Below are 13,871 nucleotides of genomic sequence, written 5' to 3' on the forward strand. Positions count from 1 at the left end.
AGCAGGGCGCAGCGTGGCCCGGCCGGCGCGCGGGGCCGGAGCCGCGCGAACAGCTGCGCCGGCCGCAGCTGCCAGGCGGGACCTTGGCGAATCGCGAGGGAGGCCCCTCGGGCGGCCTCATGGGCGGGCGCGACTTGGCCGCGCGGAGGGTGCCCCCCTCGCCCGGGCGCCGCCTGGGCTGCCCTGGCCGGGCGAGGCGAGGCGAGGCGAGCGGCCGGAGCGGCGTTTGGACCCCGGCCCCGTCTCCCGCCGCTAGGAGTCGGCGCAGCGAAGCCAACGGGCGCGGAGGGAGGCAGCCGCCGCGCTGCCGACGGAGGGGCGGCGCGGCCCCGCTACGGTCTCCCGCGCGCCCCGCGGGCTGCTCCGCGCGCCCCGGGTGCGTCCCAGCTTGCCTGGCCCTGGCTGCGGAAGCCAAGGGAGGTGTGCAAAGTGACCGGCGTGGGCGCCATGGCCCCCGCCGCCCTCCCCGCGAGGCCATGGAGACCCCTGGGCGACTCCCTCTCTCAGCCTGACCTACCTCGCAAGGTGGTCGTGTGGATGGATGGCTAGAGGAGGCTGCTGCTCTGAAGACGGATGAGGCTAAGTCTACTGTGGAAGGAAACACCCTTCTGTTTTGTGTTGCCTTTAAAATTTATTTTTTCCTTTCACACTAGCAGTGCTGCAGAAATTCTCCTAGGCAACACCCGTTTTTAGCTGGCTTCACACACTGCCAAAATCCTGTGTGGGGGTCCCCTTCCAAGAGGACGGGGCAGCCCGGGCCATGCGCTGTAGGCAGTGCACAGGAAGAAGTCATGTGGCACCTTAAGGCCCAGCAGGCTAACCTGCAGCGGCGTCTGCAGACTGGATCAGTCCATAAAAGCAGGTGCTGTAACTGATGTTCTGGTCCTTTACGTGCCACAAAATTCCTTTCTGTCTGTGGAAAAGAGACCACATTTTATGTGTGGCTTATTCCATGTTGCTCCTACGCGCCAGGCACGCAGCGGATCAGCTTCTTTGCACACTGGATCATGAGCGGGGCTGAATCCGTGCAGTTGTGCACAGGGAAGTGACTGGCCACATGTAGGCAAGACGCTCCCCACAAAAGGACAGGAACAAAGGGACGTTGCTCCTCCACGGGAGCCCAGCTCCATCCTTTAAGTCCACCTGAAGCTGAACACAAAAGAGCGAGCGCAAGATCAGACAGAGAGGAAGCCAATCTGTCGAGGGCTGGAGCCGGGCCGGCCTAGCGGGAAGTGTGTGGTGGCCGCCTGCAGGCAACAAAGAGACCCATATGTCGTGGGACAGCTTGGCGGGCGCGTCACAATGGGGCTCTGCAGAAGGGCTGGGAAGAGCGACAGAATGCGCACGCTTTGGCGACGTGATTAATCTGTCTGGGCTCCTGGCAGCCTGGCTCCCTCCGCCCCAGTAGGTGCGGGGATGCACGGCACACAGGCACCGTGTGCCTGGGGAGAGGGCTGGGGACGTGGAGAAGCCCTGTGCCAGAAACCGGCTCCTGGGCACCTTCTAGCCAGGCTCCTGCAGCCCCCGAAGGCCCTGTGGCTACGGAAGGGGCCCTTGGAGGCGCCCGCACTGGCCCTCGCTTGCCCGTGGGGGGGGGGAGGCTGTGGCACAGCCTGATCTTGGGGGCAGGGAAGGAGGCATCTCACTAGCAGGAGCACTCCGAGCCATGCTTTTCCCAGATGCGGCTCGTCCACAAGGCGTGCGCACAGAACCACACGTGCAGGCCGGCCCTGACGACCGTTTCCAGGAGAGGTCGGAGCAGCTCCTCTTCCTTCGGTGCTTGTATGCACTGCCTCGTCCTGCCGCCCCCTCAAGTCAAAAAAACTTAGCAGCCTTTGGAAATGATGCCAACCCGTTCGATCAGAAGGGAAAATAGGATCGCATCTTTTGAAAGTGATTGCCAGCTTTGGAATGGCATAAATCATCGGGCAGGTTTGCCCGGGAGGAGAAGCCGCACCGTGCAGTGAGCCCCCTTGATGCACCTGAGGGATGGCACGGACTGTGCCGGGGCCTCCCCCTTCCTCCTCCCTCCCCCAGCAGGTAGTCCAGGGGGCACTCCAGGAGGACCCTCACAAGCCACTTTGGGCTGGCTGCACTTCTCTTTTTGGCATCTTTTGAGGGGGAGCTTGTGGAAGCCGAAGGTCAAGGCGGGCTGCAGTCCTCGGCTGAGCACTGCAGTGCCCCATCAGACCCACGGCAGAGCTCCTTTACTGCAGAGATAAAATTGCTGGCTTTTCAGATGTGACCTGGGGCAGCTAGTAAGTTGGAAGCGAGTTGAACCTGCCCCGGGGGAGAGCACTCGCGCAAAGCCCCCACCCTAGAGGCACCTGCACCCACCCACCCCTCTCTGCGGGGTTTCTGTTTGTGGTGTGTGGCAGTGGCCCTGTGCAGCCGGCCTCAAGGGCCACGCTCCATTCTGCCTCAGCGGGTCCCCTGCCATGCCAGCACCGCCAGCCGCGCTCCTGTTCTCATACTGCTGACAAGGGAAGAGGCCGGGCAGAGCCCTGCGTCCCGGTGCATTCATGGCGGAGGCAAGATCTGACCTGCCGCGCCCTCCACAAAGCAGCGCTGATCCCATCCTTCCCAGTTCATGGTGGGGGAGTTTCCAAGATCCTTTGCATATCTTACCTTGTGCACTTGACAACCAATCTGTACTCCAGGCTTGAGACTGAGAGGAGCTTCATGGGCGGGCCACCACCCTGAAATCCTTGGCAACGGCTGTCCAGAGCACGTGCCAGGACAAAATAACATGGCTGCCAAAGGCTTAGGTAAGGACTGCTTTAGACTTTAGGTGGGATCCTGATCTGATCAGGAAACCTGGTTGCAAGTCATAGAATCACAGAACAGCGGAGCTGGAAGGGGCCAGGAGGTCATGGGTCCACCCCCTGCTGGTGCAGGTCACCAAGTCACCCCATTCCACAGAGGGCTGCCCAGTTTCTTTCTGAATGCCTCCAGTGTGGAGAGCCCCACCTCTCCGGGCAGCTGGTTCCACTGGCGTATTTCTCTGACCGTGAGGAAGCTTTTCCTGATGTCCAGCCTGAACCTGGGTTGTCTCAACTTCTGTGTCCTGCACTCTGGCATCAGCAAGAAGAGATCTTGGCCTTCCTCTTTGTGGCAGCCTTTGAGGTGCTTATAGAGGGATATCATGTCCCCCTCAGCCTTCTCTTCTCAAGGCTGAGCATGCCCAGTTCCCTCAGTCTCTCCTCACAGGGCAGCGTTTCCAAACCCCGGATCATTTTTGTTGCCCTCCTCTGCACCCTTTCTAATTTACCTGCCTCTTTCTTAAATCTTAGTGCCCAGAACTGGACACAGTAGCTCAGATGAAGTCTGACAAGTGAGGAGTATAGAGGAACTACTTCTCAGAATTTGGAAGTAATGCTTCTGTTAATGCATCCCAAAATAGCATCTGCCCTTTTGGCGGCAGCATCGTATTGTTGGGTCGTGTTTGGGCTATTGTCCACAATTACCCCGAGATCCCTTTCTGTTTCAGTTCTGTTGAGCCACGCATTCCCCATCTTGTATCGATGCCTTTGGTTTCTGTTGCCTAGGTGGGGGAATTGGAGCGCTTGTCCTCACTGAATCCCACTCTGTTGCTTTCAGCCCAGTGCTCAGGTGCATCAGGATCGCCCGGGATCTCCATTCTGCTTCCAGGGCATTCGCTATTCCACCCAGTTGGGTGTCATCGGCAACTCTGACTGTCTTTCCTTGTCCTGCTGCTCAGGTGCTCATACCTTTAGATATGCACATGCCTGCTGCTCCCAAAAGTTCTCCCTTCTGTGGTGTTTGTGCTAATCGAGTCAGCCCCGTTGTTTGACTCTCACTCACGTGCCTCTAGCAAGCCGCCTCTGTGCCCCCCTCCCCCTGCCCAAACCATCATGTAACTGCACAGATGCCATCGCGGGAGTCCCTTTGGGGGCTTCCTGCATGCCGCGTGGATCTCCTGGTTATCCAAATAAACCGTAACTGTTCTTGGACCGCACACCGCCAGCGGACGCTTCCTGCTTTTCTGGCCATGCGGCCTTCAGAGAAAGCCAGCAGCTGCTGTGGAATGGCACCACGTCCCCACCGCCGGCTCCCCTTCTGCCGGCAACGGTCCCTGCTGACTCCCGCCTCTCTGTCCCCTGCTCCTCGTGGTGCCTCCGCTCCCTCCCTCCACACCGCTCCAGAGGGACACGGCTGCTCCCCGAGGCTGCGCCCAGCTCCCTATGCCAGAAGCGCTGCGAGGGGGTGGGCAAGGAATCAAGGAGACCGCCAGCGGGTCCCTGGGGTGGGAATTCCCTTCCTGGCCTCCCTTGCTTCTTCATGCCCGTTCTCTTTCCCACAAGACCCCCTTGCGCTGACCCCAGACAAAGCCTGCTGCAGGGAGGGCAGTCCTCAGCTGGGAAAGGGTCTCTCACAGGAGGGGCAGCCATTCGGCCCAGGGAGGCGCCCTCTTTTCTCGGTGACTGCAGCGGCTCATTTCGCTGCACGCTTTGCGATACGGAGCTGCCAGCTGAGCCCGTGTGCAAGTTGTTCTCGGCCATGCCCCGAAAACAGGCCCAGGCGTGTTTGCTCGAGGCCGTGGGGGCTCCCAGCGCTCCCCCAGGAGACCAAGACCGAACAAGCCACCAGCTGCTGCCCCCATGGCTTGGGTGGGCCAGGCCTGCAAGCTCAGCAGCCGCCCAGGCAGCAGCAGGCCGGCGGTGCAAGGGGGGGGGGGCCGCGAGGGCTGGGTGGTGAGTGGGGGAAGCCGCGGAGGGCTCTTCGCGCAGAAAGCGCATAGGTGGGCGACGCCGGCACGAGCTGAGCCTTGATGCAGGGGCAGCCTCACGGGCGGGAAGCGCTAGAAAGCCGTTTTGAAAAGGCCGATCTTGGGTCACAAAAGGCATTCGCTGGAGACAAACTGGAGTGCCCGGAAGGAAAATCCCAAATCCTGACTTCTCAGCGCAAGGGTCACAGCACAGGTGCTTGCCCAAGTTGGAAAGGCGCTCTACACACTCCGAAGACGTTGTTTTCTACGCAGCTTCACCTCTCACTGTCCCTGTCCCTCGTTTAAAGGAAGGGGCTGCCACTGCGGATGGGAGTGCCCCAGGAGGCCGGCCCGCACGGCCCGTGCCTCGCCTGCCTTGCAGCCGGCCTGGGCACCACGAAGGCGGCAGCTCAGCGGCTCCCCTGGACTCCGCTGTGAGGACGCTGGACAGCCCTGTTGGAGCAGCCAGCCGGTGGCCTCCTTTGTCACCGGTCGTGCCCTCCGTCCCCCAAAAGGGACACCGCCAGGCCCGCCTCAAGCTCCGGGAGTTAGCGGCCACTGCCGGGCAGATGCCGACTTGAGGGGCCCCCGACTGGGCCCGGCGTGCAACGGGGCCTTCTTCATGGCCGCGCGAACGCTCCCACCCGGGTTTCACTGGCCGCCTCCCTCCTCTGCTTCCGCCACCTCAGCATTCCCGCCCGTCCGTCCGTCCAGTCGGTGCTCTTTGTCTCTGCCTGGCGTCTGAGGCGGACTGAAGGTTTCCCGGGACTGCTGACCAAACTCATTGTCCTCGCCTATGCGTGGTCCCCTGCCCTGAAGAGGAGAGGCAGGAGAGCTCTTCCGGCTGAGTTTCTGGGTGTGGCGGGGAGGGCCAGAGCCCCTGGCTGGTGGCTGACAGGCGGACGCAGCCCCAGGCCTCGCATGGCCCTCCCTGCCCCCTCCAGCAACCGCCCGCAGCCCCCTGCTTGGCCGCACCACACCAGCTCCTCCGCTCCCCGGAAGGAAGGAAGATGGCTGCCCTGCAGGATCAGGCCGCACCCCCTGCCCGCCCGCACTCCTCTTTGCCTGGGCCTCTCCGTTTCCCCTCCAAACGCGTCCCCAGCGGGCAGCCGCTCAGCAGCCACATCCAATCGATTATCTGAAGAAATTTGGAGCCACTCCTGCACACCTGCAGCCGGCCTCCCCAGCGCCCCCTGGGGACACCCCATCTTTGGAGGCAAGAGGAAAACAGCACCGCGAGGAGGGGGAGGGGATGGCACAGGGGGATGTTAATGAGGACTGGCGGACTGCGGCTGGGAGCTGCAACATGGCGTGGACGCCGAGCAGTGTCGTGGGGGGGGGGGCAATGGGCGGGTTCCTTTGTGTCCATCCTGGCGCACGCAGCACTGGGAACCCCTGGAGCGTAAGCACTGGGAACAGGCGCTGGGAACCCCTGGGCCTGTCCAGGACCCCCTGCGGCAGGAGAGCGCTGGCCCGGGGGCTGGAGGCCCTTCTCCAGCCATGCTGCTGAGGCCTGGCTGGACCTGCCTGCAGGCCAGAGTGTCCCGGGCAGCGCACTGTGGGCCGGCCCAGGCCGAGCCCTTTTGCTGCGCCCCTGCCCCCACCGAGACAGGGCCGAGGACTGGCTCCCAGTCCCGCTCCAGGGTGCAAAGAGCATGTGGGGTGGGCTTGGGGCTGCGGCACGTCAGTGGGACCCCGCGCAGGCTCCCTGCCTTCTCTGCAGATAGTTGAAGGATCCGAGCTGCTGGGCCCACATCTGGAGACAGGCACCCCCCGGAGTCCTTCCTCCTCATCCCACAGATGCGGGATGCGGCCAGCCCAGTATGAGCTTCCCCCCGAAAGAGTTCATTGCGAGGGGAGGGGACTGGCTGCAGTGCTGGGAAAGGCCCCCCAGGCCTCCTTCACCCACGGGGCACAGCCTCCCTCTCAAACCTGGCTGAGGGCCCCCGCCCACGGGGGAGGCCTTGTGTCCCGAGAACGTGCTCAGCTCCTCCTCTGGAAACACGAAGCGGCTCCTTCCGGGGCGTGTGGCGTGGCTGGAGCAAGGGGGCCAGCGCAAGACCTTCCCGCACGTGCCTTGGGGGTGCCCAGCTGAAGCCGCTTCGCCCCGTTCCCGGGATGCGCACCCCTGCCCTCCCTGTGTCAGCAATTCAGGGGTTCTGCTGGCATGCCGGCCCGTCCGTGCCAGAGGCTAGGGGTCGGCTCAGCCGCTGGGGCTAGAGTCGCAAAGCTTTCCCCTGGAGCCCTGAACCGGGGGGGGGGGGCTGTTTTCTGCCCTGCTGGCCGCAGGCGCTAGCTAAAGAAATAAAGGTGCAGGAGCACCGTGATCCACCGGGAGCAGCCAGCTTCCCCTCCCACCTGAGGTTTGCTTCTGTGCCCTGGCCCCCAGCCCTCTTTTTACCACAGGAGACCACGGCCTTGAAAGACAGGTGGCCTTGGGAGCACCTAGACATACATGTGCAGCTGGGTGGGATTGCTGTCCCATGTGCCTGAGCCCAGGTCTTCTTGGGGCTTGGCACCGCCCCTGCTTGGCACAGGCCCTGCCAGCCTGGGAACCTGGCCAAACTGGTGGCCTCATGGCGTTGGTGGCCAGGACAGAAATTCCCAGGATAAGGGCGGAACAGGCTGTGCCGGCACTCGCCAGCCTGCCTGACGGTAGGGCTGGCTCCTCCGTCGTGCCGGGATACAGCTGGGCACAGAGCCAGCCCTTCTGCCGCAGCCCCGGCCAGACGGGCACGGGGCGGGGGCCCCTCCCTCAGCAACCTGCCTGCCCCTTCCCCACCGCGATCATTTCATGCTTTGGAGCGTAAGATTTGATTAGGCTGATCCGAACCGGCGCAGCCCGTGACCATCAATTACCGCTTGTGAAATTACCCAGCTGCTACCCAGCGCGCCCCCAAGATGGGGATTTATTTATTTATTTACGTGGAAAGAAATGGACACCGCACTTCCCCCCACCATCCTTCCCTCGCTAGGTCATTCTCCTCGGCCTTGAAGACTTTAATATTTTCCCATTTGCTTACAAAATCGTAAATGAGAACAACACACTCTTGTCTGTTCTAAACCAAATAACAGACACACACATAAATGCACATAAACATTAAGATCCCCCAGAAACAAAGGTCCCTCCCCGTACCCTAGGCCTTTTCCCCAAAAAAGTGCATAAATACTGCAAATAAATAATATCTTTAAAATAAATACATTAAACAATAGATAAACATGTTCGTGGCACAGAGGCATTGCTCAGGAAGTCAGAAGGAGCTCTGCCGCTTTTCCTGGCACTCCGGACTGAGAGCCAGTCCGCGTGTCCCGGGAAGGGCAGACAACCTGCTCTGGAGACTGTGCGGAGGGCTGGGCTGGTGGACAAACAGCCCTGAGTGGCCACATGCGCCGGCCCTGTGCTCTACGACTGGGATGCAAGAGAGGGAGGCAGCAGGAGGGGGCCGCCCGGCCTCCATCCCTTGTTTCTGAGCTTCCTGGGGAACGCTTGGCTGCGGCCAGAACGCAACCCGAGCGAGAACGGGCCTTCCCTAGCTAGCCGGACGAGCGTGGGGCAGGAGATGGCACAGTCCAGCGCACGTGGAGGGCTCCAGGATGGTGAAGCCTGCTGAGGCTGCCCCCCCACGGCTGGTGCCCCCAAAGCAAACGGGAAGGGGGGGTAGCTCAGCGAAAGGCCCCGGCTGCATGCCCAGCAGCAGTTCCGGCCAGGCAGGAAAGAGCCGTGCCCTGGAGGGCCGGTCGGGGCCAGCAGGACAAGCAGAACCAAGCCAGGCCGACTGCCCCGGCAGAGGCACCCTTGTCTTGCGTGGGTGGCTGGCTTCGGCGGAAGGAGAGGAAACCACCGAAGGCAGCCGGAAACAGGACGGTGCTCCTGCCTCATTCATGGGCGTGCAGAAGGCGATATGCAGGCGGGCCGAGCCGTGACCCAGGAGCCCTCTGCTCGATCCGGCCACCCTACAGTTAGAAGGGGCGAATGAGCACAGAGAGCGGGAAGTGAGCATCGGGTCCCTCGCTACCCGTTCGCAGCACAGCTGGGACCGCTGGGCCCGCGGACCACGGACACTCCCGGCGGGACAGTGCCCACATTCTCGTGATCTTTCTTGCGCGTTTGCTCCCAGGTCTCACGCCACGCCCCTGCTTTGCGCTCAATAGCAGCCGGGCGGGAAGGCCTCTCTGCCCCCAGGCGAAGAGCTGGCGGAGCAGCCGCAGGGAAGGGTGGCAGGGCCGCTTCTCAGGGCTGTGCTGTTTTGCACCAGTTAGCCGAAAGCCAATGGTCTTCCCGCGCACGCTTTACTGATATGTGGTTGGGAGGAAAGCACTCAAAATGGCAAACTTTTGTGGAGAAAGCTGCCGCCTCCGAAGGCTCTGTGAGGCGCCGGGGCGTCCTCTTAATTTGCCTCACTTCCGTGTCTGTTCTCTGGCCCCAAAAAGATGATTTCGGAGCTGCTCTCCCTGTGTGCAAGGAAACTCCCGCAGGGGGAAGCATCAGCCACCCCCACCCAACCCCCCTCTCCAGAGATAAAATGTGCCAATTTTCATGTACCTAAGCTAACGTGTTAAGCATATATGCAGCTTTAGAGGTGCCCATGGAGATTACGTGGGGGCATGAATGCACGCAAAAAGTTTGGAGGCGGAAATGAATGAAAGCCCAGGTGGGGCAGGGAGAGCGAAGGGCCGTTTCACCGTCTGGGGCAGCAGGTGGTGCCCAGTCCTGGAGCCGGAGAGCCTCCGGTCTTGGTTTGACCCCTCAGATTCTTGGAAGCGCCATGGTGGGATTCCGCTTGCCGAACGAAAGAGCAATCAAGCTGTGACTATTGTCCATAAGCCAGGCGGGGCCGAGACACCAGTCACACATTCCCCTCGGGGGACGGAACAGGGAGGCAGGTACGACTCGACTCGGAGATGGCCAGAGCGTTGTTCAGGAGCAGTCTGGCCCAAAGGCAAGTTCGGACTCGGTGGGACTCGGGCTTCCGACATGCGGGTCGGCTGGGAAGTGTAGCAGCTGGAAGAGTGCCGCAGATCCAGAGGCTCAGACATCAAGGACGTGGTTCAGGTACGAAATGTAGCAGATTGCAAGCCGCAGGATCTCGATCTTGGACAGCTTCTTGTCCGGGGGGAGCGTGGGCAGGAGCTTGCGCAGCTCCGCGAAGGCCATGTTGAAGGCCTCGACGCGGATGCGCTCTCGCGTGGCGTGTGCCGTCCTGTACTTTGCTGTGGCCCGCCTCCGTCGCCGCCGCTCTTCTCGGCTGAGATGCTGCAGGTCTTTCTTCACGGTGTCGCCGGACTCAGCCGCACGGGGCTGGCTGCACAGGCCGAGGCTGCCTCCGTCTTCAATGCTGAGCGTTCGGCCTCCGCCACAGTCACTGAAGACCGACTCCGTCTCGGAGTGCGTGGGCTGCAGGTCGATTTCCGTCTGATCTGAATTGAGCATCATGGCTTCCGGAGGCCCAAGAGGCAGTGCAGGGGCTGGAAGGCCTGGAGGAGGAAGAGCCCAGGGGCCTCCAACTGCTGCGTCCGGGAAAGGAGGTAGAACGAGGGGCGGCGTCCGGCTAGCAGGGGACAGGCTGGAGCAGCCTCAGGCTCCAGGCCGAGGTTCCACCGCGCGAGGGGTGGCAGTGCCCACAAGTGCTTCTGCTGCGGTCATTCGGTCGCTCTGCTTGAGCTGCGCTGGCCTGCAGGCGACGCTGAGCCCTGGGCAGACCGGCGCTGGCGCCCTGTCCTTTCAGCCGTGCAGCATTGAGGATTTCACCAGTCTGTCCAAACAAAACACGAAGAGAAACAAAACGGTTCTTACGCACTGAAAGAAGGAAAGTAGAACGAATGCTTTAATATATTCGGGAACGAACGAGCGGTCCTTCGGCGCTTGCAGGGCCTTCGGCATGTGCTGCGCATGCGAGTGCGTGGCAGCCCTGCAGCCACCTGGGTATCCACTTGTGAATCGCCCCGGAGAGGAAAAGCATCACCAAACACACCGCTCGGATCCGCGTGATGCTTGCATTTGCATTTACACAAACAGATTTCCATTTAGAAATAATTAATTTAAAGAGGAGTACAAGACTTCTTCCCCACAGCGGGACCGGCTGGAGGTGCTGGTGGGCACCTCAGGCCTCTATTCTCGGGGTCCCTGGGCCAAGCAGCACTTTGAATGTGTCTGTTCTGTGCAAAAGAGGACAAGTGGCCACCCAAAGGAGGGTAACTGGGGGAGAGAGGGAGAGAGAAGCATTTGAAAAGAAAGAAGAGGAGGCAGGATGTGTGAGGGAAACGGGAGGTAAATGCCCCCAGCGGACAAGGAAGGTGCTCCTACCAGACGGTGGCCATGCAGAAGAGGGAGAAGGAAATCGGGGAAGGGCTGGCTGGGCGGCAGCAGCCTCGGCGTGACAGGAGAGGAGCTGGCCCGGCAGGTGCAGAGCCTCCGGGAAAGGGGGGAGGCGGCAAGGGCAGCACGTGCTCCCTGGGCCCAGAGGGGGCCGAGGAGCCGGGGCCAGGCTTCGGGGCTCACCTCTGCCCCATCTTTCCAGAGGGATGGCGGGTGGCCAATGGGCCAACGGGACCGCAGCCCCGTCTGGCTGGAGAAGAGGGATGGACGGCTTGGGATGGAGCGAGCCGGCCAAGCGCTGACCTTGCTCTGCTTAAGTGGCAGGGAAGGAAGGAGGGAGGGGCTGCTGGTCCGCTAGTCCTCTGCATTTAAGCTTAAAACTGAGATGCTCTTTAAGCAGGAAGCCTTATCAAGGACGTGCTCAGATGGCACTTCAGTGGGAGAGGGAATGAGTTTAGTAGGTTCTGGAGCTCCAGCATCTTAGAATCTTGCAAAATAAACTGCAGGTCTTATTCAGAGGCATTTCTCCTTTGTACATGCACAGATGCCATCGAATTTGCTACCACAAAGGAAGGAAGAGGGGAGGAAAAGGCTATCAGGTGAGGGTCAGCAAATTGCAGCACCAGTTCAAGGGCTGTCAGCAGCTTTTTCCTTTGGTATTCTTTAATCTTAATCACATTAACAGAAATGTTTAAGGGCTGAACAAAACAACACAGTATAGGATCATAATGCAATATTATATATCACTGATAGAGAAGTCAGGATTAACTGGGGATGCTTATTGGAAAAGGTGCCAAAAGCCCAGTTAGATTGTAACCTGTCTAATTTGTAGCTGGGGGGGGGGGGCCACTGAGCAGGTGCCACGAGCTGAAGGCCCCGTGCAGGGATGGACCAGCCCTCTGAAACAAATGCCATGCCCTAAACCTGGCCCAGTAACCTCTGGACGGTTCCTCCAGGAAAGGTGTGGGATGCTAGCATTGGTTTATTGCTTTTTTCTTTACATTTGTCACTTCCAATCCCAAGCTGCCTGAGAGAGACTTGCAATGATAAAACGAAGCAGGAACAAAAATGCAATATTAAACTCGAAAACACACAGCACGGAGGACTCAGAGCAATGCTTGTAATCACAGAATGGATTGAATGCTCGAAGAGGGAGGGCTTAACCCGGGGTCTAGATGTGGACAAGTTGGGGGGCACCTGCTCCACAGATGGGAACCGCGCCAAGGGCCGAGAAGCAGTCACTGCCTGTGCTGGGGACAAGCAGAGTGGCAAGGAGGCCACGTCCCGCTCGTGGCCTGCGAGGAGCATCTGGCGGACCACGCGGGGCTTTGCTCATGATCTCAGTCCCACCACGGAGCAAAATTCATCTGGCCCCAGAAACTCCCGCTGAGCACGGAGCCCACGCACCAGCCTGGGCGGAGGAGCGCAGCTTGCGGGGCAGGGTGTTGCTCCCGCTGGAGTATCCTCCGATGGCTGAGCTCTTATCCACCCGGGAGTATGGAAGCGCTCCCTGAAAGGGGGCGTACCTGGCGCCGCAGGTGTTTACAAAGAGGCAGGTGCACATGAGCACAGGCTGGGAGGCTCCGGGAGGGTGCAGGGCTGACGCTGGCTCCGAAGCTCCGCTGGCTCCCTCCCTGGTTTCTGGGCCATGGCCCGATTGACGGCAGCCCCCCTTGAGCCTGAGGTTTGCCTTGCTAAGAAGACACGCACTTTTTCACTCTGCAGCAGCGTTCCCCAGCCTGGTGTCCCGCAGAAATGTTAGACGGCATCCCCCGTCAGGAATGTGCTGAGGGCAAGAAAAGGTCCCCCTTGTTCATTTGCTGACCGTGAGAGAAGCAGGCAACACCAGCAAATAGTTTTTTATAAATAAAAACCCTCTTTATTGTTGGTGTACGCTAGCAATAGAGTGGGGAGCCCGTCTCCAGCTGCCACAGTGATCATGCAAAGTGAATTTATACGTTTGGCTGTTTGCAATGATTGGTAACAAAAAAATGTCATGCAGGAAGCATTCGGTTACTTCTTTACATGGTCATCACAGCCTACGCTTCCTTTCAGGTCATACCTGATATCCCTCTGTGAGCACCTCAAAGGCTGCCACAAAGAGGAAGGCCAAGATCTCTTCTTGTAGGACATTATGTCAGTTCAAGCTGCGACACCCCAGATGCAGGCTGGACATCAGGAAAAGCTTCCTCACGGTCAGAGAAATACGGCATTCAAAAAGATCCTGGACAGCCACCTGAGTGGGATGGTGTTAGATGGTGTCCTGCAACAGCAGGGGTTGGACTTGATGGCCTTCCTGGCCCCTTCCAGCTCTGCTATTCTATGATCTGGTGTCACAGCATCTGCCTCCAGGCTTATCTTTGCAAATTCTGACCTTCTTGACAGAGGTTGATTTTATATTTTCAACCCTCTTTTGTCTTTCTGCTAGAACCCTACATAACTGACCCTTGTTGTTTGGTCATCAGGAAAAAAAAATACATTCTTTAAATGGGAATAGCTGGGGATGATGGAAGTTCCAGTTTAACATACCTGCAGGGCAACAAGCTGGGAAAGCTGTTTTGCAGGGTTCATTTGATTTGCTTGCTTGCTAGAGTTATATCCTTGCTCTTTTCTCTTGCAAAGAACTCGAAGCAGCTGATGTAATTGTAATTCTCTTCCCGCTGCTCTCAATCTTATCCCCAACAACAACCCTGTGAGGTAGGCTCGGCTAAGTCTGTGAGGGGCCCAAAGTCACTCAGTTGGGTCCATGGCTGAGTGGGGACTAGAACGCAGGTCATCTGAGTCCCAGCCCTGCACTCTTAGCCACTTCGCCACACTGGCTCCCCT

General features: G+C 59.8%; 1 protein-coding gene across 1 annotated transcript; it reads right to left on the bottom strand.

Annotated features, from left to right (window-relative positions):
• Window positions 1-9,758: 9,758 nt before the first annotated feature.
• Window positions 9,759-10,163, bottom strand: NHLH1 (nescient helix-loop-helix 1). Its single transcript, XM_044449280.1, has one exon. The coding sequence runs from the start codon at window positions 10,161-10,163 to the stop codon at window positions 9,759-9,761; it is 405 nt and encodes a 134-aa protein (XP_044305215.1).
• Between the last annotated feature and the right edge of the window lie 3,708 nt (window positions 10,164-13,871).

The sequence above is a fragment of the Varanus komodoensis genome, unplaced genomic scaffold, assembly GCF_004798865.1.
Source record: "Varanus komodoensis strain SLA01 unplaced genomic scaffold, ASM479886v1 scaffold57, whole genome shotgun sequence".
In the NCBI taxonomy this organism is placed as follows: domain Eukaryota; kingdom Metazoa; phylum Chordata; class Lepidosauria; order Squamata; family Varanidae; genus Varanus; species Varanus komodoensis.